At 50.0% G+C, this 26,717-nt stretch overlaps 1 protein-coding gene across 1 annotated transcript in view; it reads left to right on the forward strand.

The window, feature by feature from the left end:
- Positions 1 to 26,717, forward strand: part of Adamts2 (ADAM metallopeptidase with thrombospondin type 1 motif 2) — a 197,592-nt gene that overhangs the window by 130,245 nt on the left and 40,630 nt on the right. The window contains exons 4-5 of the mRNA XM_050158608.1: positions 3,129 to 3,331; positions 23,159 to 23,242. Of these exons, the coding sequence (XP_050014565.1) occupies positions 3,129 to 3,331; positions 23,159 to 23,242 (287 nt within the window). The remainder of the gene's footprint in view (positions 1 to 3,128; positions 3,332 to 23,158; positions 23,243 to 26,717) is intronic.

Genomic DNA, 26,717 nt, shown 5'->3' on the forward strand with positions numbered 1-26,717 from the left:
CCCCAGCCTGTTGATCTACACTCAACATCTTTCCTTTGCTTTCTAGAAACTCTCAGACCAGGACTCTTAGATATGGTTTCTGCTGTGTCATCCTTATCAAAGCAAAGAGAGGTCCAGATGCCATCTGGAAGGGTCCCCAAGCAAGGGAATGCCAGGAACCAACTATCTTTTGTTTACTCGTTTTAAAAAGATAAACTGCTGTGATAGACACCCAGGCGAGGGGGGAGTCAGTCAACCAGGCCATGGGTGCTGGGGCACCTGTTCTCTCTCTCTCTAGCATCTGTCAGTCCTCCCACCCCCTTGGAGGACCAGTGGTTTCTCCTTGTGTGTGTTTGCATTTGCGTGTGCATGTGTTGCTGAGAGAGGGAGCTGCCACAGAGAAAAGATAAACTGGAGGCAGCAGTGTCTTCCTGTCTCAGCAGGAGAAGGACAGCATTGACAGCTCATTGCCCAGCATACACCGGTACTGACGGATGGGATACATCATCATGTGAACAGGGGGCCAAGGACCAAGTGGAATGAAGGCCTTTAGGTCATGCTGGAAATCCACCATGTCTGGGGAGGCCCTGAAGGCCAGGGCTGCTGTTAGAGGGATCACTGGAAGGTTGGTCCAGGACCTTTTGGGAGCTTGTTATTGGTCAGAGCTCCCTGGGAAAGACAGGCATGTCAGGACTAGAGTTTAGCCAGTGTTAAGGTCATAACCACTGTGAAGAAAATGGGGGTGTCTTCATAATTGATGAGGTAGAATATCTGTCTGGCTGATGACTCCCATAGGGACACGGAAGAGCAGGAGGGCAGCCAGGCCAAGGTTCATCTAGTCCAAGGGCTGAGGGCGGCCGACCCCACCGCCTTGGTGCACCTGTTACGTCCTGAGGAGCTGGAGCAGACCTGAGGTGGATTTCAAGGGAGTCGGACTGCTTAGAGTGGCTGATCCATCTCTCTGCTCCTGGACTTTGGGACCTCTCTACCAAAGGCTGGGTTGTGGAGAAGGTGTTCTAAAAGATAATGTCCAAGAAGTCAGTCCCGCTGATAGCTAACCCTGGTTGTCCTCGACTTACCCTGGGAAGAGAGAATCACAATTGTGGATTACCTCTATCAGGTTGGCCCATGGGTGTGTCTTTAGGGCATTTCCTTGACAGCTAGTTGATGGAGGAAATCCTAGCCCTCTCCTAGGCTGTGTAAGGAAGCAAGCCAATAAGCAGAGATCCTCCATGGTCCTTCCTCCAGGTTCCTATCTTGATTTCTGATGAGAGCCTAAAACCTCTAAGCCAAAGAAACCCTTTCCTGACCAAGTTGGTTTTGGTTACTCTTTTATCACAGCAGCAGGAGAGCAAACGGGGGGACCCCTCCCCACAAAAATCATCAGGATAAGAAAGATGTCAGCAATGGTCATTATCATGTCTGAGCTGAAACTGGCATCTCTAAAACATCATTATCAAGCCCCCTTGCTTCGGATGGGCCTGGAGCACATGGTTTGGCTGAACAGCTATGCCAGGTCAGCAGCACAGCTGCCTTGGAGAAGTCATCAGGCTGGCAGGTGGCTTCCCTGGTGACTTGGGTCCCTATGTGCCTTCTCTCAGTACTCCTAGGTGACCCAGGGATGGCCCCATCTCTTAGTTTCTCAAGAGAAACTGGGTGGTTTTTAATGTGAAATCTTCCAAGTCTCAAATGCTGTCAATCAAATTAGGTACTTTTTAAAATAATACCTTGTGGCCCCAAGGAGTACCTCTTCAGTCTGCTATTCCCCTGGGGTTGCCTGTGTGTGACCCTGAGCAAGACAGGGGCAGAAGGTGGTGTCTAACTCCTTCCTCAGGGGAGGACTTTTTCTGTGGAAATTACCATCTTTGCTTCCCAAGGTGGCTCTGAAGGTGAGCTGTCCCTGCTCGCTGAAAATGCAAAGAAATAAATGCATGAAAATAGAGCCGCAATCCCTCAAGCTTTGTGTCAGGTTTAAGTCCCAGGCGGCTCCTCTGGAAGCATCAGGATGGCCCTGAATCATCTCCAGGCAGCTAAGCGGAGCAGCACTTAGCTCTGCACGGGCCCTTCCTGCAGGATTGACCCATTCCCCATGCCTAGAGTAGCCGTAGGCAGGATCGGCTGTTTGTGCCTGTGTGCATGGGTACATTGCATGCACGTATGAGCATAAGGCTATGTACTATAGATGTTTATGTGTGTGTTTGAACATATATGTGTTTGTACCTGCAGGTTTATATACATATGTTATATGTAGAGAAAGTGTGTGTGTGTGTGTGTGTTTGTGTTATTATCAGTTTATAGTATTAAAGGTAAACTTGAGGGCATGAACCGTCTGTCTGGTTGTCTGCCACATAAGGGTTCCGCATCTGTAAAACGGAAACTGAAGGTACCCACTGTGTGACTGCGTGAAGAGGTTTCCTGGGTGAAGAGGGTGGGGTAGGAACAGAACCATAAGCCAAGCTGTCTTGTATCTTCTGGAATGGCTACCCTCCGATGCTTGGTTTCTCCAGTGTGAACCAGAGGGAAATCAAGGCAGACAGCATAGCTGGAGGGTCAGTGGGCATGGCATCCCGGTCTCTGGTCCTGTTGGTGCAGACCCTCACCCTTGGACTCTACTTCTCAGCATAATCAGTGCATAGCCAGGTCCTGGCCATCTAGGGGCAGTCGGTCGATTCTCTCAAGGCACCCTGTGGGAGGTGTGATGAGAGGGACTTACTTATATGGGTCCCTGAGCAATCCCATCAGCACTGGGGATGGGGGCAGAGTTCTCTCTGTGGAGAAGGGGCATTGAAGTCCTGACCCAGGATATGCATATAAGCTGGTCCATTCCTTGAAAGTTCTGGAGCTAGTTCTGGAAGGAGAGCTAGGAGTGGGGAGACACTGTGTGACACATACAGTCTGTGCTGAGCCTCAGTTTCCCCAGTTTTGTTTGCATTTTCACTCTTGCCCCCTCTGGACTTACATCTGTTCTGTGAATGGGCACAGTGCTCTGGTTCAGGATGCTGTGAGTTTTAAATGACGCAATGGTCACTCAGATGCCACCCGTAAGCCTGGCTGGTGACCGAGTTGTACCCAGATGTGTTCTATCTTTTTGTGATGCTCCTGGGGAGAGGTGCTGGGCTGCTACCAAAGAAGGTGTCCTCTCCTTCCAGGAGCCTCCCGGGGCAGCCTGGAGAGCCTCAGCCGAGCCCTGGGCATCCTGGAGGAGCACATCGCCAGCTCCCAGCGGAGGGTGCGCAGGCACGCCACCGACGATGACTACAACATCGAGGTCCTGCTGGGCGTGGATGACTCAGTGGTCCAGTTCCACGGGACGGAGCACGTGCAGAAGTACCTGCTGACGCTCATGAACATTGTGAGTCAAGGCTGGGGGGGGTGTGAGGGACTAGGAGTGGAACCAGTCTCTGGGAGGCAGGACTTGAGTAGGCAGGGAAATCAGGTTTGGGTGGGGATTAGGCAGTGGCTGGGTGGGTCTCTGGGTGGGCCCATTAAGAGTAGGACGTGGCAAACTGAGCTGGAAGATATCACCTGGGAAGTGGGTCTCAGGATGCCTGTGGGAGATTATCTTGATTATTAAGGGGGGAAGACTCCACCATTATGGGCAGTACCTCCCCCTGGTAAGTGGAGAGAAGGAGCCGAGCGGCAGCATCCATCCCTCTCTGCTTCCTGACTGTGGGTGTCATGTGACCAGCTGAGCTCTGCCAGGCATCAATCTCTCTGCTTCCTGACTGTGGGTGTCATGTGACCAGCATCCATCCCTCTCTGCTTCCTGGTTGTGGGTAACATGTGACCAGCTGAGCTCTGCCAGGCATCCATCTCTCTGCTTCCTGACTGTTGGTGTCATGTGACCAGCATCCATCCCTCTCTGCTTCCTGACTGTGGGTGTCATGTGACCAGCTGAGCTCTGCAATGCATTCATCTCTCTCTGCTTCCTGATTGTGGGTGGTGTGACCAGCTGCCCCCACGCTTCTGCCTTGATTTCCCCCACTGTGACTGACTGTGCTCTTGAATAAACACTTTCTTACTTTGGTGACTTTTGCCAGAGTCTATTATCACAGTGGGAAAAAGAAACTAAGACAGAAGGGCCCTGGAGGGCTGGGCTGGACTTTAGGGCTGGGCCTTAAGGGGCAGAGTGGAGCTCACTGTCTGAGATCTTCTCTATTCTGGGTGGTGGGCTCTTCAAAGCCCTGCTAGGAGACTAGCAGTTGGAGGAAGGACTAGGCTGTGACCATGGCTGCGCCTCTCAAGTGGAGCATGAGAAAGGGCTGCTTTGTGGAAGGAGGATGGGCTTACAGAGCACTACAGTGAGCAAGGTCCTCCCAGGACCAACCTGGAGGTGGGCGGGCAGACATGCAGAAATGGGCTCTGCTCCTGGGAGCTAAGGTGGCAGCACCTAGGTTTGCCGCTGGAGGACCCTGGTGAGAGTGTGTGGGTGAGCTGAGCCCCGGAAAGAGATTGCCCCCTGAGTGGTCTCACTCCTTTAAGTTGTCCTGATTACATCCTTGGATCCCTGAACTTCCACCTTTCCTTGCAAAAGTCTTTGCATTTGTACATTTTATTTTAGAAAATGTTAATCTCATATTAATTTTTGAAAAGTACCTTTAATTTAATAACAACACAACCATAATCATGGAAATGAACAAACCCCTAAGATATGGCTGCAATAATAATAGTAGCAGCAACAATAAATAAAACCGTAATGGTTGCAATTAATGATCTGCCAATGTGTGGCTGCGTGCCAGGCCCAGGCTAGCCACTTTCGGTGCAATATCTTAGGAAGCATTCACACTAAGCCTGTAAGCCCGGTAGATATGCAGACCTCACCTGAGCTTCCAGAATACGTGTTCTTCCCCTAGTTCCACTGCTGCCCAGCTCATAGGGAAAGGTTGGTCTTGGAGTTAAAAAGACGAGGTGTGTCCGTGGGAATGAGGTTCCAGTCCTCTGAGCCTTGGTGTTCCCATCATTAAAATGGGTCAGTTCCTTGCACCCTGTAGGGTAGTTTAAATGGCATAATGGAAGTGAATGAGTTTTTTCTGTCTCTAAGGTAACGGTAGTTTCAATCTCCAGATAAAATGTAGCTTTGCTCACACAGCAGTGACAGCAGTCTACGGGTGGCCCTGCCTGAATGTGGGGCTCTCAGCAGGACTTCTTCCTGGGTCAGATGCATGAAAATCCTCCTTTTCCCTGGTGGAGGGCTCCTGTGTCACAGAGCTCTCTGGAAGACATCTAAAACTTTCCCCAAGTTTTGACCACAGGCATTCATTCATTCATTCATTCATTCATTCATTCCTGCACATCCCTGCGACCCCACTGTAGCTCTATTTTGAATAAGGATAACAAGATGGTTTAGTTTCTAGCAAAACCCCAGAAACATAAGAATGTTTTAAATGAATCCCGGCTCATCATCACAACAACAACAAGAAGAGAATTTCAGGCGATCAACCCGAGGTGTTGAGAAAGGCTGTCTGGGTCACATCTGTTTGCCTTATCACAAGATGTGCACTTGTGCACGCAGCAAGTGTTCATTGGCCAAGTGCTTGTCCTTGTGGGTGGGGTGGCAAGTCTGTCAGAAGACAAGGGTGAGGCACTCGTGGGGTTCAGTGAGGCTCTGGGGTGCAGGGTGGCTCACCTCTCATCCACTCTCCTTCTTCAGCTTCAAGAGTTCCTTGTGGACGGGGATGATAAGGTTCTGCCCACGCTAGGAGCAGAGATTGCACTAACAGCTGGTGCCCTGTCTTTAGAGCTGAGAAAGGGACTGGTGGATACTCTGGTGGCCTTGGAGAGGAGGAACAATGAAGACACACATACAAAGGGACAACCTTCCAGAACGTTGCTGCGTGACAGAACTTTCTGTAGCTGTCCTGGCCTTTGAAATATTGCAGACACTGGCCAGGCTGAATCTTGAGCTCTTGAAATCTGTCCAGGGAGAGGAAAGAACTGACCAGGTTTTTTTTTAACCCAATAGAATTTAAGGTTTAATTAAAAGCATTTTGTTGTGATAAAATATAAGCCAGGCCTGGGGCTGGGAAGATGACTCAGTGGGTATAGTGCCTGCCTGCCACATAAACACTGGGACCTGAGTTCCAGTTCCCAGCACAGATGTAAAAAGTTGGGTGCGGTGGTACACACCCACAGTCCCAGTTTAGCTGGACCACTGAGCTCCAGGGTCAGGGAGAGATGATCTCAAAAAGTAAGACAGAAGGCAGAAGTCATAGAGCAGGATACCTGACTTCCTCCTCTGACCTTTCCACTCATACAAGCCCCCCCCCACAAATGTGTTCACATAACCGCACATGCCCACAGAGTTGCACACCCTCAAAAATAAATGAGTGATTTAGGAAGATGCTTGGCAGCTGACCTCCATGTGCACACAAATGTGCATTTGCTCACGCACACTCCAAATAAAGGAGGGGGTGGGCACAGAATGACGTACCTGCTGGCACAAGCCTATAGTCCCAGCTACCTGGGAAGCTGAGGCCGGAGGATTTCAAGTTCAAGACCAGATCTGGCAGCTTAATGAGCTCTTGTTCACGAAAAGGAAAAGAGAGCTAGGAATACAGAGATGTGTGGTGGAGAGCTTGCCAAGCATGTGACAGTCCTAGAGCCAGGCACAGGCCGTCGTCACCATTTTAAAGTGCACAGCTTGTGACATTAAGGACATTCCCATGGAAGTACAAAGGTCACACTATCCACACACGGGATTCTTTTCAACTTTTAAAGCTGAACCTCCCACCATTAAACACTCATTTCTCACCTGATCCCCTTGGGGCCTGACTGTGATTCTTCTGATTTTAATCTCTGAATCTGACCGCTCCAGACCTCAGTATCGGTGAGATTGTATGATATTTGTCCTTTGGGAACCAACTTATTTAACTGACTGCGATAGTCACATTGTAACGTGTTGGAATACCGTGTGTGTGCATCTGTCTGTCTGTCTGTGGTGTGTGTTATTTTGCTTTGTTTTGGATACAGGTCCTGCTAGGAATCTCAGGCTAACCTTGAACTCGTAATTCTCCAACCTCCTGAGTGCTGGGATCCCAAGTATGCATCTCCATGCCCAACCTTCCCTCCCTGAGGCTCATCAGAGCCATAGTATACCTAGACAGGTTTTGCTCATCCATTGATGGGCACCTGGACATCTCCGCCTCCCGGCTTTTGGGAATAAGGCTGCTGGGAGCTCGGGTTACAGATTCCTGTTCACCACTCTGTTTTGCATTCCTTTGGCTGCAGACCCAGGAGTAGAAGGACTGAATCATGTGGTAATTCTATGTTTAACTTTTAAGAAACCACCACGCTGCTTTCCACAGCCGCTGGATCATCGTATGTTCCCACCAACAATGCATGAGGCTCCCAGTTCTCCACAGCCCACAGCACTTGTCATCTTGATGGCAGCCTTGCTAATGGGGCCGTGACTTGTAATTAATCTGACGTTTAAGTTGCCTGTGTGGCCAGTGGCAGCTGCCCTGAGCACTGCATGGTGGGAAAGCCTGCTGTGTGCTCCTCTGAACTTGAAGCTGACCACCATTTACTAAGGAAGCTTGGGCAGCTCTGGGTGTGTGGACCTCAAGCCACAACCCCCAAAGCCTGGCCGGTAGCTTGTTATGATCCCCTTGTTAAGTCTACAGCTGGTCCTGGAATTCTCAGGGCTGGAACCAAAGTAACATCGGAGCGGGACCCGCATAGTATTGGGCTGGGATGTAGTTTGGTTGAGGGAGTGCCTGTCTAGATGTGGCATTGGGTGAGGTCCAGCTGCACTCTGGATCAGGTGACCATAATAGCAGGTTGGTAGGGATGACTCCGTGGCTGAAGGGCAGCCTGGACAGCAAGCTGCCCCCTGAGCTGGGTGTTGTATGAAAGACCTTTCTCGGGGGTATGCAACACGTGTACATGTTGATTCATCCCCAAGGGGAACTACACCAAAGTCCGAGTTGGGGAACCAGTGAGTTTTTATCAGGGTTACTAACTAGTGTATGGGCGAGAGGTCACTTATAGGAGTGGACATGACTCAGATCAGCAGCTGTATCCCCCCAAAAGGCTCCACCTCCCAATGGGCTCTGTAATTTCCTCAAGCACATGTGCCTGGGGCGACATCACATTCAGCTCACAACAGAAAATGAGAATTTGTGGGTCTCTCTCCACTCCCTGCTTCATCTCAGACCCCCTGGTGGGTGAGGGTTGGGGGTATCTGCCGAGCACTTCACGGGACCCTCTTACCCACGGATACCACCTACCAAACTCATTCCCTGCCAGCCAGATCCATTTTCCCTGATTCCCTCCCTAAATTCAGAAAAGTAATTTTTTTCAGTTCATTAAAACATCCTATATTTAACACAGATAATATATTATTTATGCCATAAGATTAGAATGAGCTCATATAGATCTCTCCATATTTTCTCCCAGGAGCTCCTCTCCACGACTTCATTTTAATGAGTGTGGAGTTGCCATGGGGAGCGTGTGCTTTTTATGTAACTTATTATTTATATGACACACCCGTGGGATAAAACTCGCTTCCTCTTTAGAGGTCAGCGACACCACCTACTATTTTGCATCCACATCACCGAATCTGTCCCTCATCCTTAATCATGTCCTTAGACCGGTCTCCTAAAAGTGAAATCTTCCAACAGGTGAAGTACATGTTAATGTCCTCCCTACCAGAATATTCTGTTATGGCTTCATCCTCTGTGCCTGTTCCGCTGAGAAATGACCCATGACCCTGCCTCATTCTTCGTCATGGTTAACTTATAGCTACAGCAGCGACATATTAATACTTTCTGTTGCAAGCTATAGGTAGTCTGTTTATTTTATTGGTTTGTTTGTTTTTTCAAGACAGGGTTTCTCTGTGTAGCTTTGGCTGTCCTGGAATTTACTCTGTAGATCAGGCTGGCCTTGAACTCCCAGAGATCCACCTGCCCCTGCCTTCAGAGTGCTGGGATTAAAGGCATGTGCCACCACCGCCTGACTTATTGTATTTATTTTTGTTTCATTTATTTATACTGTGTGTGTGTGTGTGTGTGTGTGTGTGAGACAGCACAACAGATGGAGGTGTACCAGGAACCCAACTCAAGTCGTCAGGCTGTGTAGCAATCGCCTTGACCACTGGTCAAATTCTCCCTTGCTTCCATCTGCCCTCTGACCCCCAACCCCTCAGCTGGAGCAGCCCTTCCCTGAAGGCCATCGTGGTGACCTCACACTTAAGCTGAGTTTTACCTGTCTGCTGCTCATACCCCAGACTTCTCAACACCATGTATCCCTCCAGCTGATCTAACTGCCTCCACCAAGGTCATCTAAGGTCACTGCGAGGGTTCTTTTTGAAGGAGTAGCTGAACTGACTTTGATCTCCATTTGAAAATACCTTCGTAGATTTCTGGGCAAGAGCAGTCTCTCTGAGCTGTGTAAGCCACTCTTCCACTGCAGGCAGACCCATCCCTTAGGCTTGTAGAGAGCATGGGGTCCCGTGGGGCCCCCTGCACTTTTACAGCTGAGGCTGTACCCTTTGATTCCTCCCAGAAGGATGAAGGGCCTCAGCACAGTGTGTTCTAAAACAACTGTGTTCAATGAACAATCTTTCTTGGTGCCAAGACTTGGATATGTTTCCTCTTTTCTTTTCTAATTTAATCCAGAAATTGGCCTTGACTTGCCGAAGTCTTGCCAGGGTTTGTAAACAATCAGCTGCTCACCAACTTTCAAGAATGCTGGGGCCGGCACAGCGGCAGTGCAGGAATGTTTTGTGCTAGGTTCAGGGGGAGGAAGTCTTGTGAACTGCAAAGCAGCCTGCAGAAGGCATCAGTCCCCCGACACGCACACACCCCACCCCCACCCGTTCACATGTCTGACTCTGCTTCCTGCAACAAAGAGACACTGAAACCTGGGGCTGCCCAGAAAAGAGGGACATATTTGGTATAGGAACTGGCTGGAGCAAAGAGGAGGAAGGATGGAGGCTCAAAGCTCCCTTCCTCATCTGGTTGTGTTGCCTGGACCCCGGGAGAAGGTTTGGGACAGTTTCCGGCCCTTCTGTTACTCATGCTTGTCCCGCCAGGCCTGAGATCAAGACACTGTGTGTTTGTTAAAGGAGTCTCATTTATCAGGATGGCATGGGGGCGCTGCATACAGAACCCATAAGAGAATCATATGACCAGGTGCAGCTGGGTGCCAGGCAGCAATGGGCAGAAGAGGTTGGGGCCTAGAAGACATTGGGAGAAACCACATCCCCTGACAATGGCTTCCTCAGTTCTGCTCACTTGAGACTGTGCAGGAATGGCCTGCCCAGCCCTTGCCAGGTCTGGTTTTCTGAGATGAAGGCTGGATTCTCTCGGGGAGACCTTGTCATTTGTCAACGTGGGCTACAAATTGCAATCAGTACTCATACTGTCAGGTGAATTGAAGCAGGCCACTGTCCCTGTAGTCCCTCTGTGCCACACATGTGGGGACAGTTCAGCTCCAAGGGCTACTGTGGCATTTATTGCTCTAGGTGTCTAACGCTTAGACAGATGTGAGGCAAGCAGAGGCCCATGAGGGCCATGAACCATTGTGTCCTGCACTTCCTAACATCGTGCCTCATTATGGACACTGGGGTACAGAGATGGCAACATCTACCCCTGTACCTGGAAGCTCAGAGTAGGAGTGAAATTTAGGCCCAGAATGAAGACTAGAATTGCACCAGCGGCACTGGGGGAACCTAGATCAGGGAAAACTTCCCAAAGACTTCTTCAGCTTCTAATGCAGAGCAGTCTGGCTGGTAGTGAAGGACAGGCGAGGGCTCGGGGGCCTCTCTCTCCTCTTGCACAGTTTGGACCCGGCATAAGAGCCTTATGAGAGGCATAAGGCTCTGGGGAGAGGCAGGGGATGGAGTTGATTTGGTGTCTAGAAATATCTCCATTGGGAAATTTGGGGCTCCCCACACTGTTATTTTAAAGAGGAGGAAAGAGTGCATGTTGATAGAGGTTTAGCACTGGGCAACCCCGTGCAAGGAGTTTATAGGTGCCTCTGTAAGGTTTTCTTTCAGATATGGCCAAGGAGGCTCAGAGAGGTTGGGCAGTGGGACCGAGGCACAGCCTCGGGCAGTGGGAAGGTGACATGGACCATTCCTGCTCCTCAGTGACTGTTCTGATCTGAAGGGGGTGGGGAGATTCCTTAGAAGTCTCAGAAGAAGTGCCAGGCCTGTTCTAGCCTCGGCTCTATGTCTCCCAACCGTGCTGGCTGTCTGTTGTTATCATACCTTCCGCCTTTCCCTCCCTCTGAAAGCCATCTTGTCTGTGCACATCTCTCCTGGGGATTGCCAGGGGAAGCTTTGTCTGTTGTGTATTTCTGTTCTGATATTGTCACCGACACACACACACACACACACACACACACACACACACACACCCTCTTTCATGATCTGAGCACTGAGGAGATAGGATCCCAATGAGGTTCTAGGTTAGGGGAGGGTCAGCATGGGCCAGTGTTGTCCTGCCTTCATGGAGCTCACATTCCACAGAGTTGGGCTGTGGTGACAGTGCTGGGTGGGAACACTGGGATGGGGCACGAGGAACTGTCCCCACTTTTTCCTCTTCTCTGTCTGGTCCCTGTCGTTCTTCCTGCATTCCGGCAGCCACTCCCCATCTGCCTCCCCCCTCTGATGCCTCCTGACAGCTGATGAGGGAGCCTAGTTGCTGCCTGTCCTGGGCTCCCAGGGGGAGCTGACAGTTGTCAAAGCAGGAGTCAGAGTCCCTGTCGGCGGACACGGAGGGCCAAGCATCATCTCTCCCTGGTGACAGCTTGAAGTAGCTGTTGAGCTGTTGAGCTTGTCCTGTGCAGGCTCCAGCAAAGAGGTGACAGCTGAGGCAGACAAAAGAGGTGACAGTTTCCCTCACTGGGCTCCAGTCTAGGCAGATGTGGACTGTCACTTTGCCCAAGTCTCTCCATGGTGTGTCCCCTGCCCCTGTACCAAATTATACTCAGACATCCCTGAGGCCCTTCTTCCATGGGTGATGTGTCTTAGAACTAGAGATTGTCATCTCAGGTACCCCAAGTTTCATAGCAGGTTCCGAGAGCATCGTCTACCTGACTGTGCACACTCAACCCTGATAAAGGGTTGGTGCATAGTAGGTGTTCCCTAAATGCCTTTTATAATTCTTCCTTTTAAATTTTCAAGACAAGGTCTTACATAGCCTTGTCTGGCTTTGAGCTTGCTATGTAGCTGAGGATGACCTTGAATTCCTGGTCCTCCTGGTGCCAGGAGCCGTGTGCTGTGCAGAGGACAACTGCTTCTTTCTGTGTTCAAATCCGGCTACGTTCAGGGTATTAGAAAGCAGTTTAGAGGAACATGTCCGCAGCAGGGTGCTCTTGCCATGAACTTCAGCGTAGAAAGCTTAGCGTTGCTGTGTTCTCTGAATTTCTCAGGGTCCCTCTGCTGGGGTCCCAGGACATCATTCAGAGTGCTGATTTAAGACCCTTAGTTGCAGGTGCTTGTCTCTTCTGGGCCCGTGTGTGATCCAGCTTCATGCCATGCCTGCACGACAGTGGACAGGCTCATCCAAGTCCTCTCTGTTTTGTGGTGCTCCATGGGTGTACTGGGTGGGAAGGGGGACCCCATGTGCCTTCCATTCTGCAGCCTCTCCAAGGTCAATGCCAGGCCATCCCCACCCCTTCTCGGATACCCCAAGTATGTTGTAGTAGGAGTGGCGGGGCTGCGTCCCCAGCACCCCGGCCGCCTGCTAGCTTATGCCTCGAAATAATTACACGGACACTGTATTCTTTTAAACACTGCTTGGCCCATTAACTCTAGCCCTTACAGGCTGATTCTCATATCCAGATCAACCCATCTCTAATAATCTGTGTAGCATCAGTCTTACCGGGAAAGATTCTAGCCGACGTCCATCCTGGGTCGGAGCTTCATGGATCGCGTCTGCCTCAGAGAGCAGAGCTATCGCATCTGCCCGGGAGAGGGGAGCATGGCATCTCAGAGGAGCTATGGAGTCTGTCTTAGGCCTCTTACCTCACTTCCTCTTCCTCCCAGCATTCTGTTCTGTTTACTCCACCCACTTATGTTCTAACCTATGAGGACCAAGCAGTTTCTTTATTATAATTAACCAATGACCTTCCTCCATCACAAGTAGAAGCTTCTGGTGGTACATACCATCTTTCTAGGGCTGGGACAGCCAGGGTGCCTACTTTAGATCTTGCTAGTTTACTCAGGACATAGGCTCAAGACATAGGCCAGGCCCTGTGTCTCACCTTCTCCATAAGCACCGACCAGACTCTTCTCTTATGATGTGGCTCCATCACTGTGGGAAGCAGAGCCCAGAGGCCTCCACATCGGTCTGTCTCTGATGCTAAGGTTGGAGTGGGGGCAGAGCAGAGGAGTGCACCCCCATCCCTGGTCTCATTTCTCACCTCCCCTCCAACATCTCCCTATCTCCTTCATCTCTAAGAGTGTTTTCTACTCCCAGGAACTTCCTCGAGGCTCCTGACTCCCTGGGATCATGGTGTCATTTTCCCCATCTCTTTCCTTGGGTCACAATCTGATCAGGCAGCAGGAGAATCTGGTTTACTGGGAAATGAAAAATACATTGTTTTCTGATTACACAGTAGTGCCCTAATGGAGCCCAGTGGCGGAGCTCAAGTCACTGGGGACAAATTGTACCACACAGGCTCCGAGACACGCAAGAGTGTGGGAAGGGGGATGCTAGCGGTCTGACCAGGGGTGGTATATGGTCTTGGCACTTAGGGAATGAGACTGCATCCTGAAACGGGACACCATGCTAAACTCCAGTCTATGTGCTCAGGGAGGCCAGCCAGCCACCCCAACATAACACTCCAGAGACTTGACGTCCTGAGGTCATTGCCAGCAAGAATCAAAATCCCTGTCATCTCTGCCTTTCTCCCCACTGAGCTGAGAGTAGCTGAGAGGTCTCTGAAGGCCCCAGGCCCTCTGCGGTGTCCTTCTGTGTCCTGTGGCCTCAGCAGCCGCCACCCTTCCCTGTCTGGCAGCATTACTTCTGGTATTTGCCAGGTCAGTCCCTGGAAGATCAGGTTCACAAGGATGTGTGGATGGCTGTGACCGTAGGAGATCAGGCCCCTGCTCCAGCTCCTGGTCACACTCAGAGAATCGTAAGCAAGTGCTGGTGTTTGCGGAGATGCCTCTTGGTGTTACCAGGGAAACCATGGCTCCTTTGTGTTCTTAGTCTCATTAATGAAAGAATTTAAAAACAGATTCCGAGGACGCTCAGGATAGTTTTGTTTGTTTGTCTGTTGGTTTTGTTTTCTGAGACAGGGTTTCTCTGTGTAGTCCTGGCTGGCCTGGAGCTCACTCCGTAGACCAGACTAGTCTTGAACTCACAGAGATCCTCCTGCCTCTGCCTCTAGAGTGCTGGAATTAAATGTGTGTGCCACCGCTGCCAGGCTTTTAAGGCTAGTTTTATGAGCTCTGGAAAACAACAGGCAAGCAGGCTGTGACTCTTGGCAGCCACTGGGAGGGAGGACATGGAAAAGAAGAGGGAAAGCCGTGCCCCTGGCATTAGGGTGGCGTGTTTAGCAAGGGAGGTCAGGTAGCAGGTACGTGACAACAGACAGCCATATGGTGGAGGCAGAGATGGAGCTTAGTGTTAGAGAGAAAGAAATCGCCAAGTGCCGGAGAGAAAACGCTTAGGCTTTGGACAAAGAAGGAGGAATGGGGGGGGGGGGGAGTCATACTTTTCTGAATTAGGGCTGTGAGGAGGGCGGAGTGAGCAAGGCTCAATCGCCATGTCTCAGGAAGTGACTACCGGGGATGGGGTTTCTGGGAAGGACGGGTACTTTATTTGACTAAAGGGATAGAAATTCCTCTCGTTTCTTTAGCTTGAATCAGCCTGCCTTAGGGATGGTCTCTTAGCCAGGTGATTGACAGGTCCAGCTGGATTAACTCTCAGAGCAAGAGACACTGGTGTGAAAATGCCCCACTCTCTAGAGCAGGTCAGAATGTTGTGTCTCCCCCAGAGGTATTCATTCTTCTCACCAGCACTTAAGGCGTGGCAAAGTAGGTGTTTACCTTTCTAGTGTTAGCAGGAAAATGGGAGGCAGGGTCCAAAGGCTGAAGCCAAGAGGGACCAAAATCTGGGACACAAAGCAACAGTTCCCATTACCTGACCCTCTTGTATTGGATAGCTTCACTAATACAGTACTACGCCCTGGGGATTTTTCTAGAATTTTTATGCTTTTTTTTTTTTTTTTTTTGCTATTAGTCTTTATAACAAACCATTTGGGGAAACTGAGGCCCAAACAGAGTAAGTGAGCTACACAGCAGGATTGTCGTAGATTTCTCCTGAGGTCAGATGCAGATGGGAGCGAGGACTTGAGACCCACTGCTCACCCCGGAAGTCCAGGGGAAGGGTCGGACAGCATCACAACCACGTGGAAGAGTTTCTATGGGAACTGTGTTTTGTTCAGGGCTCCACCCTAGTGATCCCTTCAGCTGAGCAGTATTCATGGAGTGCACACTAGGTTCTGGGCATTGACAACCTTCCTAAGAGTGAGGTAGCTTGGATCCCATCCTAGATCCCTTGCCCAATGAGTTATCCCCTGTCCCTGGATGGTATGGACTTCCACAGGAGAGGAGGTGAAAAGAGACCATGGAGGAGTCTGAAGATCTATCTTGGTCATCATGTTCAGGTACTTAAAGTTAAAGGAGGGGTTTAGACACCTCTAGCCCCGCCCTGCCCATTTGACAAGCCCATTTATGCTCCAGGAGACACAAATACAAGTTGGGCAATGGTGGCACATGCCTTTAATCTCAGCCATCAGGAGGCAGAGGCAGGCGGATCTCTGTGAGTTCAAGGCCAGCCTGGTCTACAAGGGCTAGTTCCAGGATAGCCAGCGCTGTTACACAGAGAAACCCTGTCTCAAAAAACAAATACAAATATTCCTCCTGCGAGGCCAGCAGACTGCTTCCCAGCTTCCAGTGGGTGTGTTACCTCCATCTCCAACTTCTGATTATTCAGTCGTGAGGCCTCAAAATTATAGCGGGTGCATTGTCTTGTCTCCCCCAAATTCCCTTTATCCCAAGCCCCTATCTTGGCCGCCTAAACCTGGCCTCTTCTTTATTTACATCAGGGGTCTGCACAGAAGCCACCCAGGGGTGCACCCTTCTACCACCCTCTGAGGACTCCCTGAGATTACTTTGATCTCTAGGTTATCCAGGTGCCATTAGACATTGCTCACGGCCCGAAACTCAGCTCCACAGAGGCATGGGGATCCCAGCAACAGGTCTGCTCAGAACCTATCTACCAAGCAGCAGGGTCATCAGCCCCCCTCATAAGGAACCCCATTCTGTACCTCAGGCCCCTTCCTCAAGGGAGTCCTCCTCTGCCCAGCCTCACTCAGGCCATCCTCCAGGGCTCACTGTCCTTCCAGGAAAGCTTTGCCACCAGCCTGGCAAACTTTGACATTGCCATGCAGAACCAGGTCCTTCCCCGTCTACTCCAGAGCAGAAACTTGGCTGCCTCTTTGCATAAACAAAAAGCACATCACAAAGCCAGCGCCGGGCCTCCAGCTCACAGAGAGGGCTGGAGCTTTGGCTCTTTCCCCACAGGGCTTAAAGGCTCCGAGATCAATTTTTTAAAGACAGGGCTCAAGGACACTGTCCCAGCCCCCACCACCACCACCGCTGAAGTCGGGCAAAAGTGTGCTGCGTCTCCTCGCACACAGTCTCTAAAGAAGGAGGGCAGAGGAGGGCCAGCTGTAGTGGGGGCAGGTTAGGCAGTCAGCTGATCCATGTCCTCCATCCCTCCCTCCCCCCTCCCTTCCTCCATCCATCCATCCATCCATCCATCCATCCATCCATCCTCAACTCTACTTAACACCTACTATGGGCTGGAATCACTGTAGAGTTCTTTTCACTATGCTAGGGAAGGTGAGGTTAGCACAAAGGCACTGAGGTAGCACTAGGCTCCCTGTGCAAGGAGGAGCTTAGAAGAGGCAACTGTCTTCCTGCCCTTGATACCACCTAGAGCTTCAGAGTCGGAGTCCCTCCTGCTGGTGGGAGGACCTTGAGGTGGGAGGAGTTTAAACGTGTAATCGCCACCCTCTGTGTGCCCCACCCAACATTTTTATTCTTTAAATTCTCTTAAGGTATCTAAGGATTCATGGCTGAAGAGGGGCTGTGGGAATTTCAGGCATACGCCTTTCCCCAGGCAGGGTGTGTGTATGTGTCTTCCAGCCAAAGGGACATTGACAGGCAGGTGTGTGTGTGTGTGTGTTTCAGCAAAAGGGACATTGACAGACAGGGTGACCCAGAGCCATGAGGTGGTCTCACCATCAATTCCAGACCACGTGGCTTCTCATATCCATCCCCTACCTCCACTTTTTGACTCTGAGCCCTATATTCCCACATCTCTACTCCTTCCATCTACTTTCCATAAAGCATCCAGAGAAATCTTGGTTTAAAAAATAATAATAATAATACAATGTCATTCTCCCATCCAGGGCCCTGACTGCTCTTTGAATAGATTTGGAATCCTCACCTGTTGCTGTGACCTCCATGCCCCTCTCCAGAGTCCTCTTCAGAAACCCTTCCCTTTTCCTTCTAAGCAAGAACTTACCTCACTCTTACCACTCTGACCCAGGACATTTGCACATGGCTGCAGCTCTGCCAGAAGCACCACGCAGCTTTGCTGAACCAATCACAGCTCTTCTGGCCCACCATATACTTATGGGACCCCCTGAGTTGCCCTCTGGGCAGATTCCACATAAACACTCTCAGACAGAATATAAAGTGTCCCTCACAGGCTGTGGCATTATTTGGGGGAGGGTGTAGATCACTGAGGACAGGATTTTGAACATTCTACCTGGTGTCCAGTTTGTTCTCTCTGATTCCTGTCTATGTGCTGTTAGCTGTTCCACAAAGCCTTTTCCACCCTGGTTGACTGAATGAATCTTCTAGAACTATGAGCCAAGTTGTCTCTGTCGGGTGTTTTGGTCAGTGTTAAGCAAGGTGACAGACACGCGTGTATTTCCTCCCAAACACTCATCACAGTCATGCCTGTGGAGCAGGCTTGCCAGCTTCTGAGCGAGCTCAGTGGCTTTGGAGTGTCACTCTCTGCCTCCTCTCAGGAAGGTAGTTTCATGCGTGTTCTCCTGACACACAGGGAGACCAGCCACTCTCTGTTGGGTCTCCTGGGTACCTGCCTTGGATCAGTGGAGGAGGAGAAGCCAGGCCAGAGTTGCTGAGTGACTCAGCCCACAGTGGGGTCAACTCATGTTGAGATGTCCCACTGAGAACCCAAGAAGGGCCTGTTAATCAGCTACAAATTTACATGCACGGTGGGGTCAACACTGACATACTAAGATCTAAACATGGGGTAGGCATGGCTTTCCTCTTTCCCAAGCACCCCGTCCTAGGACAGAAGAACCCATGCCATCTATCTCTTGAGAAGTAGGCTCATTTCTTCCTGTGTAAGAGCTTTGGAAGAATGGTCAGCCAGGTCAAGGTTAAGCCCTTCGTCAGTCAGATTTTCTTGGCTATGACTAAACACCTGAGGGTTTCAACTTAGAAAGAGGAAACCTTTCTTTGGGCTCATGGGTTCAGAAGTGTCAGAGCGTGGTCACTTGGCCTTTCCACTGGGGTCCTGGAGAGAGGCAGATCATCATGGGGCATGTGTGACAGACAGTCGCTCTTGTTGATGCTATACCACTACAGGAGCCTCTGAGGGCTGTTTACAACGCAAACCACCACAAATCCTGACTCTCACTGGGGCAAGTGTAGCAAAGCACCAGGGCTAATGTGAATGACAGTTTGTCTCAGGCAGCTCTGGAGACTGACAACTCCAAAATGAAGATACCCAGCCAATCCAGTCACCACTGAGTTGTGTCCTCACCTGAAAGAGTGAAGGGGAAGATGAAGGAGGAGAGGGAGGGATAGGAAGAGGAAGAGGGGGAGGAGAGTAAGGTAGCTCTCTGCTGCCTTTTCCACAAAGTCACTAATACTATCTCAAGGACACTAACTCTTGACCTCACCTAACTGATTACTTCTGAAGGTCCCCTCAAACATCTATCAGGAATTAAAATCTCATCCTATGAATGGGGGGGGGATGATGTTGATGCCCCTCTGTGTGCTCTGAATGTGTTTATTACCATTCATTAATAAAGAAGCTGCTTTGGGCTATGGCAGGGCAGAATATAGCTAGGCTGGAAATCCAAACAAAGATCCAGGGAGAAAGAAGGCAGAGTCAAAGAAAATGCCAGCAGCTGCTAGAGTTTAAGCAAGATGTAAGGTAACAAGCCATGAGTCATGTGGCAAAATATAAAATAATAGAAATAGGTTTATTTAAAAGTAGGAGCTAGTTAGTAATAAGCCTGAGCCATTGGCCAAACTTTTATAATTAATATAAGCATCTGAGTGTTTATTTGGGAACTGGCAGGTAGATGAGAAACCCCCAGGTACAGGGTGATGCATAATTGGTTTCTATTGTACCCTCCCTGCCCCCACATTATGTATGGTACAGCACACATCTGTCCCATGATTTCTGTCCTTGAGATGGAGGACTTGTGCCTGGGTTCACCCTTGCTGCAACAGCCATGCTACAGGCCTGTCTTTCCCTCCTTGGCCTGCATCCCTGGGCTCCCTCTGAAACATGACAGTGCCCCAGCTAACTGACAGTCAACTGGGCAGTGCCCAGATAAACTAACAGCCATCCTGCTCTTGTGACATGAGGCTCAGGTGACCCCTGATATCTGCTGTCTATGGCTGGGAGCTGGCCTCCCTGTCTCTGTCCCTCTCATAAGCACACAGGCGCTCTGGTTTTCCTTTTTGTCCAGGAGGGCTGCTCTGTATTCGCCCTGTCCCCTCCCTACCTTCAGAAGAGGCCCTAAAGACTAAGGCTGCAAGGTTGCTCCCCCCTACCCCTCCCTGCTGCAGCGGGACCTGCCAGAGCTTCCAACCACACATCCCAAGCATGATTCTCAGCAGAAGTCTGACCAGAATGGCCTGGCCTTGCTCGTCGTAGATAAAGCAATTAAAATAAAGAAAACCCCTTTCTTCATTAAGTAGAAGATCTGGCCTTTAGAGCCATTGTCTCAGCACAGCCTGAGAAAGAAAATCTAGCCTGGGCCTCAAAGCTGAGGCAGCAGTGCCTGTGGTTTAGGGGGATCCACCCCCTCTCCAGACCTCATGCAGAATAGTGGGGCATTACCATTTGCCAACTATGAAAAATACAGTTTGGGTTTTCATAAACACCATTCCATTGTGCGTGTGGAAATCAGATCCTCACAGGAGCTCTGTGAGACACACTTCTCCTCTGAGGTTGTGAAGGAGACAGTGGGCAGTGGGCAGGGTGGCACGGCCCTTGGGCTCTGCTTTCTGAGCTGCAGAGGCTAAGGTGGGTACTCGGGTATTTAGTAGACGGTCCTCAGGGGCCAGTGCCATGCTGCCCAGACAAACAGTACATTCAGGGGACTCGAGACAAGTGCACAGCACAGAGCCACGATGCTATGTCACCCACGCTCCCTCACTTCTGTCCGTGTCACTCCTTCCCCAAAGGAGAGGAGGACAAGAGAACAGAAGCCTACTTATAGTCAGATTTCCTGCCTATGCAGAAGTTCCTGGCAGAGGCTGTGTGTCGAGATCAAAGGTGGCATTGGTTGGGGACCAGTGAGCTTGTTAGCTCTGTGCTCTGATTGGTGCCATCTTTATCCACAGCTGTGGTGACAGCAGCAGCCACTGGGCCATGTGTCTCACAAGCCCTGTGTCTGCCTCCATCCCATCCATCACCATGATGATTTGATTTTCCTTATTCTGCTCAGATTCCCGAGGCATCTTCCTGCTGTTTAGCGAGAGCAATTACAGTTGCTCCAGTAAGAACATTTGAAAATTCGGGTGCAAGCTAGTGCAGCTTAGCCATGTCTGCTTGCCCATGGAGGGCCTCATGGGCAGCCTCTGGGCCCAGTCTGCCTACAGACAGGATGTGACCACCAGTTTTCATCTTTCAACAAGTGTTTGCTGGCCACTAGATGCTCTGCTCTAGGGCTGGGGGAGGGGCATACAAGGAGTGAAAACACAGTCTGAGACAAAACTGAGGCAGTGGTGTATGTAGCAGGCTTTCTCGGACCACCAGTTCCCAGATATAACCCGGAAGCTTATTAGTTTTGAATGCTCTGTATTTTCGTATGCTTGTCCCACTAGCTCTTCTAACTTAATTTAACCTGCTTCTCTTCGTCTGTGTTTTCCCTCGAGGCTTTTTACCTTTCTTTCATTCTGTATGTCCTACTTTTGCCCTTCCTCCATGTCTGGCTGACTGGCTGACCCCTACCTGGCTAGCTAGCCCCTGGCTGCTCCCTGGCTGGCTGCCCCCGCCCTCAGGTCTGTGAAAGCCAGGCTTACACCCCTGGGCCTGGCCGAGAGCTGCATTCAACAGGGAGCTGCATTCAACTGGGAACTCCATTTAACTGCACCGGCTCTAGGTAGTTGGTACTGGTACTGTGGCAGGTGTTTTTACTTAGCTTGTTGTTTCTACTTAATGTGCTGGCTACTCAAGTGCTCGCTGTACGGCAGAGCCTCTTAAAGGAGCCGTATCCTTTTGGTTTTCTTTTTTGAAACAGCAACACATTTTTACCTAGTTAAACAAATGCAGCATAAATAAATGCAACACATCTTTACCTAGTTAAACAAATGTTCTAGTGCACATCACAGTGGAACTTACGATGGGGGTACCAGTTCTCCATAGGAGCAGGTCTGACCCTGAGGGGCCCTTCCAGGATGGGGTGAAGGAACATCATTTGCTCAGCCAGTGAAGGAGGGGGCAATGAGCGCTGTTCCAGAAAGTTCTCCGTGTGACCTCATGGTATGGAAGCCTCTAACAGCTCTGAGCCTGAGGTTAACCTAGCATGTGTTTCTAGATGTTGATAGCCATGCTATAGACCATGCGTGTTTGTCTTCCTGCCCTTTTATGATGTGGGCATCTGGAGATGCCTAAAGATGCCTGATAAGGTTAATTTTTTTTAAAATTTATTCTACGTGTGTGCGTGCGTGCGTGCGTGCCTGGGTGCCACAGAAGCCAGAGGAAGATACTGGGAGTTCCCCTCCTACTCTGTTCCCTTGGGATAGGGATTTCTCTCTGAACCTTTAGCTAGGCTGGCAGCTGTGAGTCATAGGGATCCTCCTGTCTGTAAACACTGCCTCTCCTTCCAGCACTGGGGTTAACAAGTACAGGCAAGGCCATTTTTCACATGGGCATTTGGGGTTTGAACTCAGGTCCTCCCACTAAACTCTCTGCCCAGCCCCCAGAATAATGTTTTAAGTGTAAAAAGAAGAATAAACAAAGACGAAACAGTCCTCAAAATGTGAAAGAAGACCATGACAGGCATGACGTAGAACAAGGCAGTCAGAGTGAGAGACTTAGTGATAACTGCTCCCTGTTAGCAGGATAAAGGTAGAACAGGTCCTGGGTCCAAAGTGGTCCACCTTTCCAAGTGCAGCATCTTTCGGCATCCGAAGGGCTCAGTTTCAGAACACCTGGGTCCAAATTGGTCCACCTTTCCAAGTGCAGCATCTTTTGGCATCCGAAGGGCTCAGTTTCAGAACACCTTTTAGGTGTTCAAGTCCCCGGAGTAATATGTGTGGCGTTTGTGTTTAACCTCCACACACACTCCCATAGACATCGAGTGATCTCCACATCACTTATAGCACCCCATACGGCAAATGCCTTGTAACTGCTTATTGTATTGTTCAGGGGGGAATGACAAGGGGAAAAAGAGTCTATATATTTTCTGTACATTTTTCCCCAAATACTTTTGATCTTGGGTTGGTTGACTCCTTGGACACAGAGTTTGTGGGATGTGAAGTGTGGGTTGTAGCAGTGTGCACAGGTGACATTTCACAGAGCAACACCAACCAGGAATGGCTTACACTCCGACAGTTGTCAGGGAGTGAATTCTCTGGTCCAGGTTCAGCTCCGAGTTGAGGACTATGGGCCCGGAAGTGGGATGTCTCGGAAGGCCACTGCAGAAATCCAGGCAGGTGGTAGGAGCTGCTAAGGCCGGGGAGGGCCACAGAGGGACAGATCAAGAGGCAGTTTAGAGTTGATGGAATGTCGGAGGTAAGTATGCAGAGAGCAAGAGACAGGCAGGGCCCCTGGGTTCCTTCCTGGGGGCTTAGGGACAAGATGCCTGACGTACAGCCAGAGCCGGTCTTTGGCCCTTGGTTCCTGCTGATATCTCTCTGGCTGTCTTTCAGGTCAATGAAATCTACCATGACGAGTCCCTGGGGGCCCACATCAATGTTGTGCTGGTGAGGATCATCCTTCTGAGCCATGAGAAGGTGAGTCCTCCTGTCCGTCTGATACCCCTCCTCTCTGGGCCACAAGAAAGTGAGTCCTCCTGTCCGATACCCCTCCTCTCTGGGCCACGAGAAGGTGAGTCCTCCTGTCTGATACCCCTCCTCTCTCTGGGATGAACGGGGCCCTGAAGATAAGGTTTAGCCCTTCTTTAAGATTGCTCGCTCTCAGCCAGGTGGTGGCGTACACCTTTAATCCCAGCACTCAGGAGGCAGAGGCAGGCAGATCACTGTGAGTTAGAGGCCAGCCTGGTCTCCAAAGCTACACAGAGAAACAAAAACCTGTCACAAAAACCGTATGTGCTCTCCCATACCACCTTGCCCTTCCCTGGGCACCCTATGATCCTATAACAAGCAAGAAACTGTGAGCTTCCACCCCCCACAGGCTCCCTGTACTCTCCACCAATGGCCCGTGAGTCTTTGCTTTAAATCACAAGTTATTCAGTGGTTATTCCGTGTAGTAAGGCCAACAGACCAGTAGGCCCTACCACTGCAGAGAGACCAGAATTCTGTCTTTGAGGGATCCCGGTTCCATATTACCAGAAACACACTCAAACGATTTTGCTGTATCTATCCCTGTTGCTGCCATTGGAGTTCTCAGGGATTCTTGGCTCGAGGGCCCTCCATCCATCTCTCCTCATCAGACCTCCTACCTTCAGCTCTAACAGGTCTCTCTGCTCTTGAATGCCGAGCTCTTGCCCCCTGCAGTCCTGGAGGGTGGCAGTTACTCTTCTTACCCTGACAAAATGCCATTTAGAAAAGGATTTATTTCGGCTCACACCCGGCGTTCCGGAGAAGTCATTAGGCCGAAGAGAATGATGGGCTGAGAGCTGACTGAGGGGATGTTTAGTACTGAGCTCACGCTCTGTAGAGTTGCGTGTGTAGAATCACAGCGGTGGCAGGGACAGAGCAAGAGTGGAGTTATGATGTCATTTGTCCTCGTCATCAGAAGGCTGTGTCTCTGTGCAATTGGAGGACGCTTTAAAATGGTGCAAGTGTTTAAGCCATGACGAAAATGTTGGCGAATTTTCTATAACTATAAACTAAAGCCTGTCCCACAGTTTGTTCCAGTGAAGCGCCCCGAGTCTGATCATAAGTGAGAAGAGAATACGTACAAACTTAAAAACAACTGGACCACTTCGAAAAGCTTCGTTTTTGTGGTCGACAGGTTCTCGCGTAGCCCAGGCTAGCCTTAAATTCACTATGTAGCCGAGGATGACCTTGCACTTCTGATCCATCAGCCTGCATCTCCCAAGTGTTCAGGTTACAGGTGTGCGCTAGCCCCCGTTTTTATGTGGTGCAAGGGACTGAGTCCAGGATTTTGAGCATGCTAAGCAAGCCCTCTCTACCAATTGAGATATAACCCCAGCCCTTGAAAACACTTTTAAAATTGACTGGGAAGAATATTAGAATGGCAGTTGCAGTGACTTGGTTTGGTAAGGGACTTGTTCAGCCGTGGATTTGGGTGTCCAGGGTGGGAGGAAGGGCTGAAACAAAGCCCTCTCATCCAGGTTACTGTGTGACAGCTGTGTTGAAACCTACATCACACTTCTCCTGAGGGCTGTCAACTCTACCGGGAAGATGTGAGGAGATTCTGCCATGCTGTGTGCACCCCTAACAGTCTTGTATTGATTAGTTTTTTTGTCACCTTGACACAAGCCAGGATGATCTGGAAAGAGGGAACCTCAGCCGAGGAAAGGTCTTTATAAGATTGGCCTACAAACAAGTGTATAGGACATTTCTTTGGATACATGATCGCTATGGAGGGTCTAGCCTGCCACCCCTGTACAGGTTGTCCCAGACAGTATAAGAAGTCAAGCTTAACAAGTCACAAAGAGTTAAGTCATTAAGCAGTGTTCCTCCATGGCCTCTGCTCAAGTTCCTGCCTCCAGGTCCCTTCCTTGGTTACCTGCCCTGACGTCCCTCAGTGATCGACTGTGACCAGCCCTACTTCCCCAGCCTGGGCCACACCAGCTCTTCCATTCTGGCCCAGATCCTCTGCTGTCTTGCTAAGGTCAGGCCTTTGGCAGGAAGGATGGCAATGAGATTCCCTCTGTGTAGTTGAGAAAGCGGATCCATACTCCTTCAAAAACATGCTGCCTTTGACAGCCATGGCGCAGAGTCGCGCTGAGCACAGACACGGAAAGAGGCTGATTTCAAAATACACGAACACGCATCGTGTCATATTCTCCTTGATTAATACGTCTTGAAATGAGTGAGACATCAGCAAACGTCGCTCACTCAAGCCAGAAATGGCGAAGTCCTTGGTGTATTCCTGCTTTTGCTTTTCAAATGAAATCATCAACTTTAATTCTGTACGCATTTATTGTTTTTACCTTTTTTAAAGTTTATTTTTGAGATTATAATCCCATCATTTCCCCCCTCCTTTGTCTCCCTCCAAACATTTCCATATATCGTTCCTTGCTGTCTTTCAAACTCATTGCCTCTCTTTCATTAATTCTTAGATGCATATATGTAGATACATAAATATTCCTGACTATAAACTGCTCACTCTGAATGATGATACTTGTGTGTGTGTGTGTGTGTGTGTGTGTGTGTGTGTGTTATGAGGCTGACCATTTAGTACCAGATAACCACTTGGTGTGCTCTTCCCAGGGGAAGACTGTTTCTCCTGCTCTCAGTATTCCGCAGTTGCCTGTAGTTCTTTTCGTGGGCTGAGGCTCAGCATCTCTGTTGGTCCTCAACACTGCTCAGCTCGTGTTTGCACAGCCGTGTTGGTGAGACTTCATGGAAGCTCCTGAAATTACAAGGAGACATGGTCTCGTGGCAAATTTCTGATCCTCTGGCTCTTGCCATCTTTTAGCCCCCTCTTCTGTGATGTTCCCTGAGCCTTAGGTGTGGAGTTTCACAGACATGCCCATGGGGACTGGGTTCTACAACTCTGCTTTTTGATTGGGTGTGGGTTTTTTCATAATGTTCTCCATTCTCCCCTGTTTTATGGTACATATGATCTGTTCAGAAAAGGAGTAAAGCCTTCCCCAGGTTGATCTGGGCATCAAGGACAGTTTTCAGTCCCTGTGTGGTCCCCACCATACTACTTAAGAGGAAAAGTTTAAAAACTGCAAGTTTCGTTGTTGAACTGTACCGAAAAGCCATAAATCTTCTCAGGACTCCTCAAGAGCGTCTGTCTGTCTCCTAGTGTGGATGCTGAATACAGGTAAGCCTTCCAGCTCTGTGCTGGAAGGAGAGAGGATAACAGAGAGGAGAAAAGAATGCCAGGATGGAGGCAGCAGATACTGATGCTGACATGGGGCTAAAGAGATGGTTCGGGGTTGAGATCACTTGGCAACCACGAGGACCAGAGTTTGGACATCAAATTAGCACATAATAAGCTGAATGTGTGTGCAAATGCTTGAACCCCCAGCTCCAAGGGAGATGGAGATGGGAAGGCTGCTGGGGTTTTCTGGCAATCTTATAGAGAGAGGAAGGGAGGAGGGAA

The sequence above is a fragment of the Alexandromys fortis genome, unplaced genomic scaffold (assembly GCF_014885135.2).
Source record: "Alexandromys fortis isolate MF-2015 unplaced genomic scaffold, M_Fortis_MF-2015_v1.1 scaffold_99, whole genome shotgun sequence".
In the NCBI taxonomy this organism is placed as follows: Eukaryota; Metazoa; Chordata; class Mammalia; order Rodentia; family Cricetidae; genus Alexandromys; species Alexandromys fortis.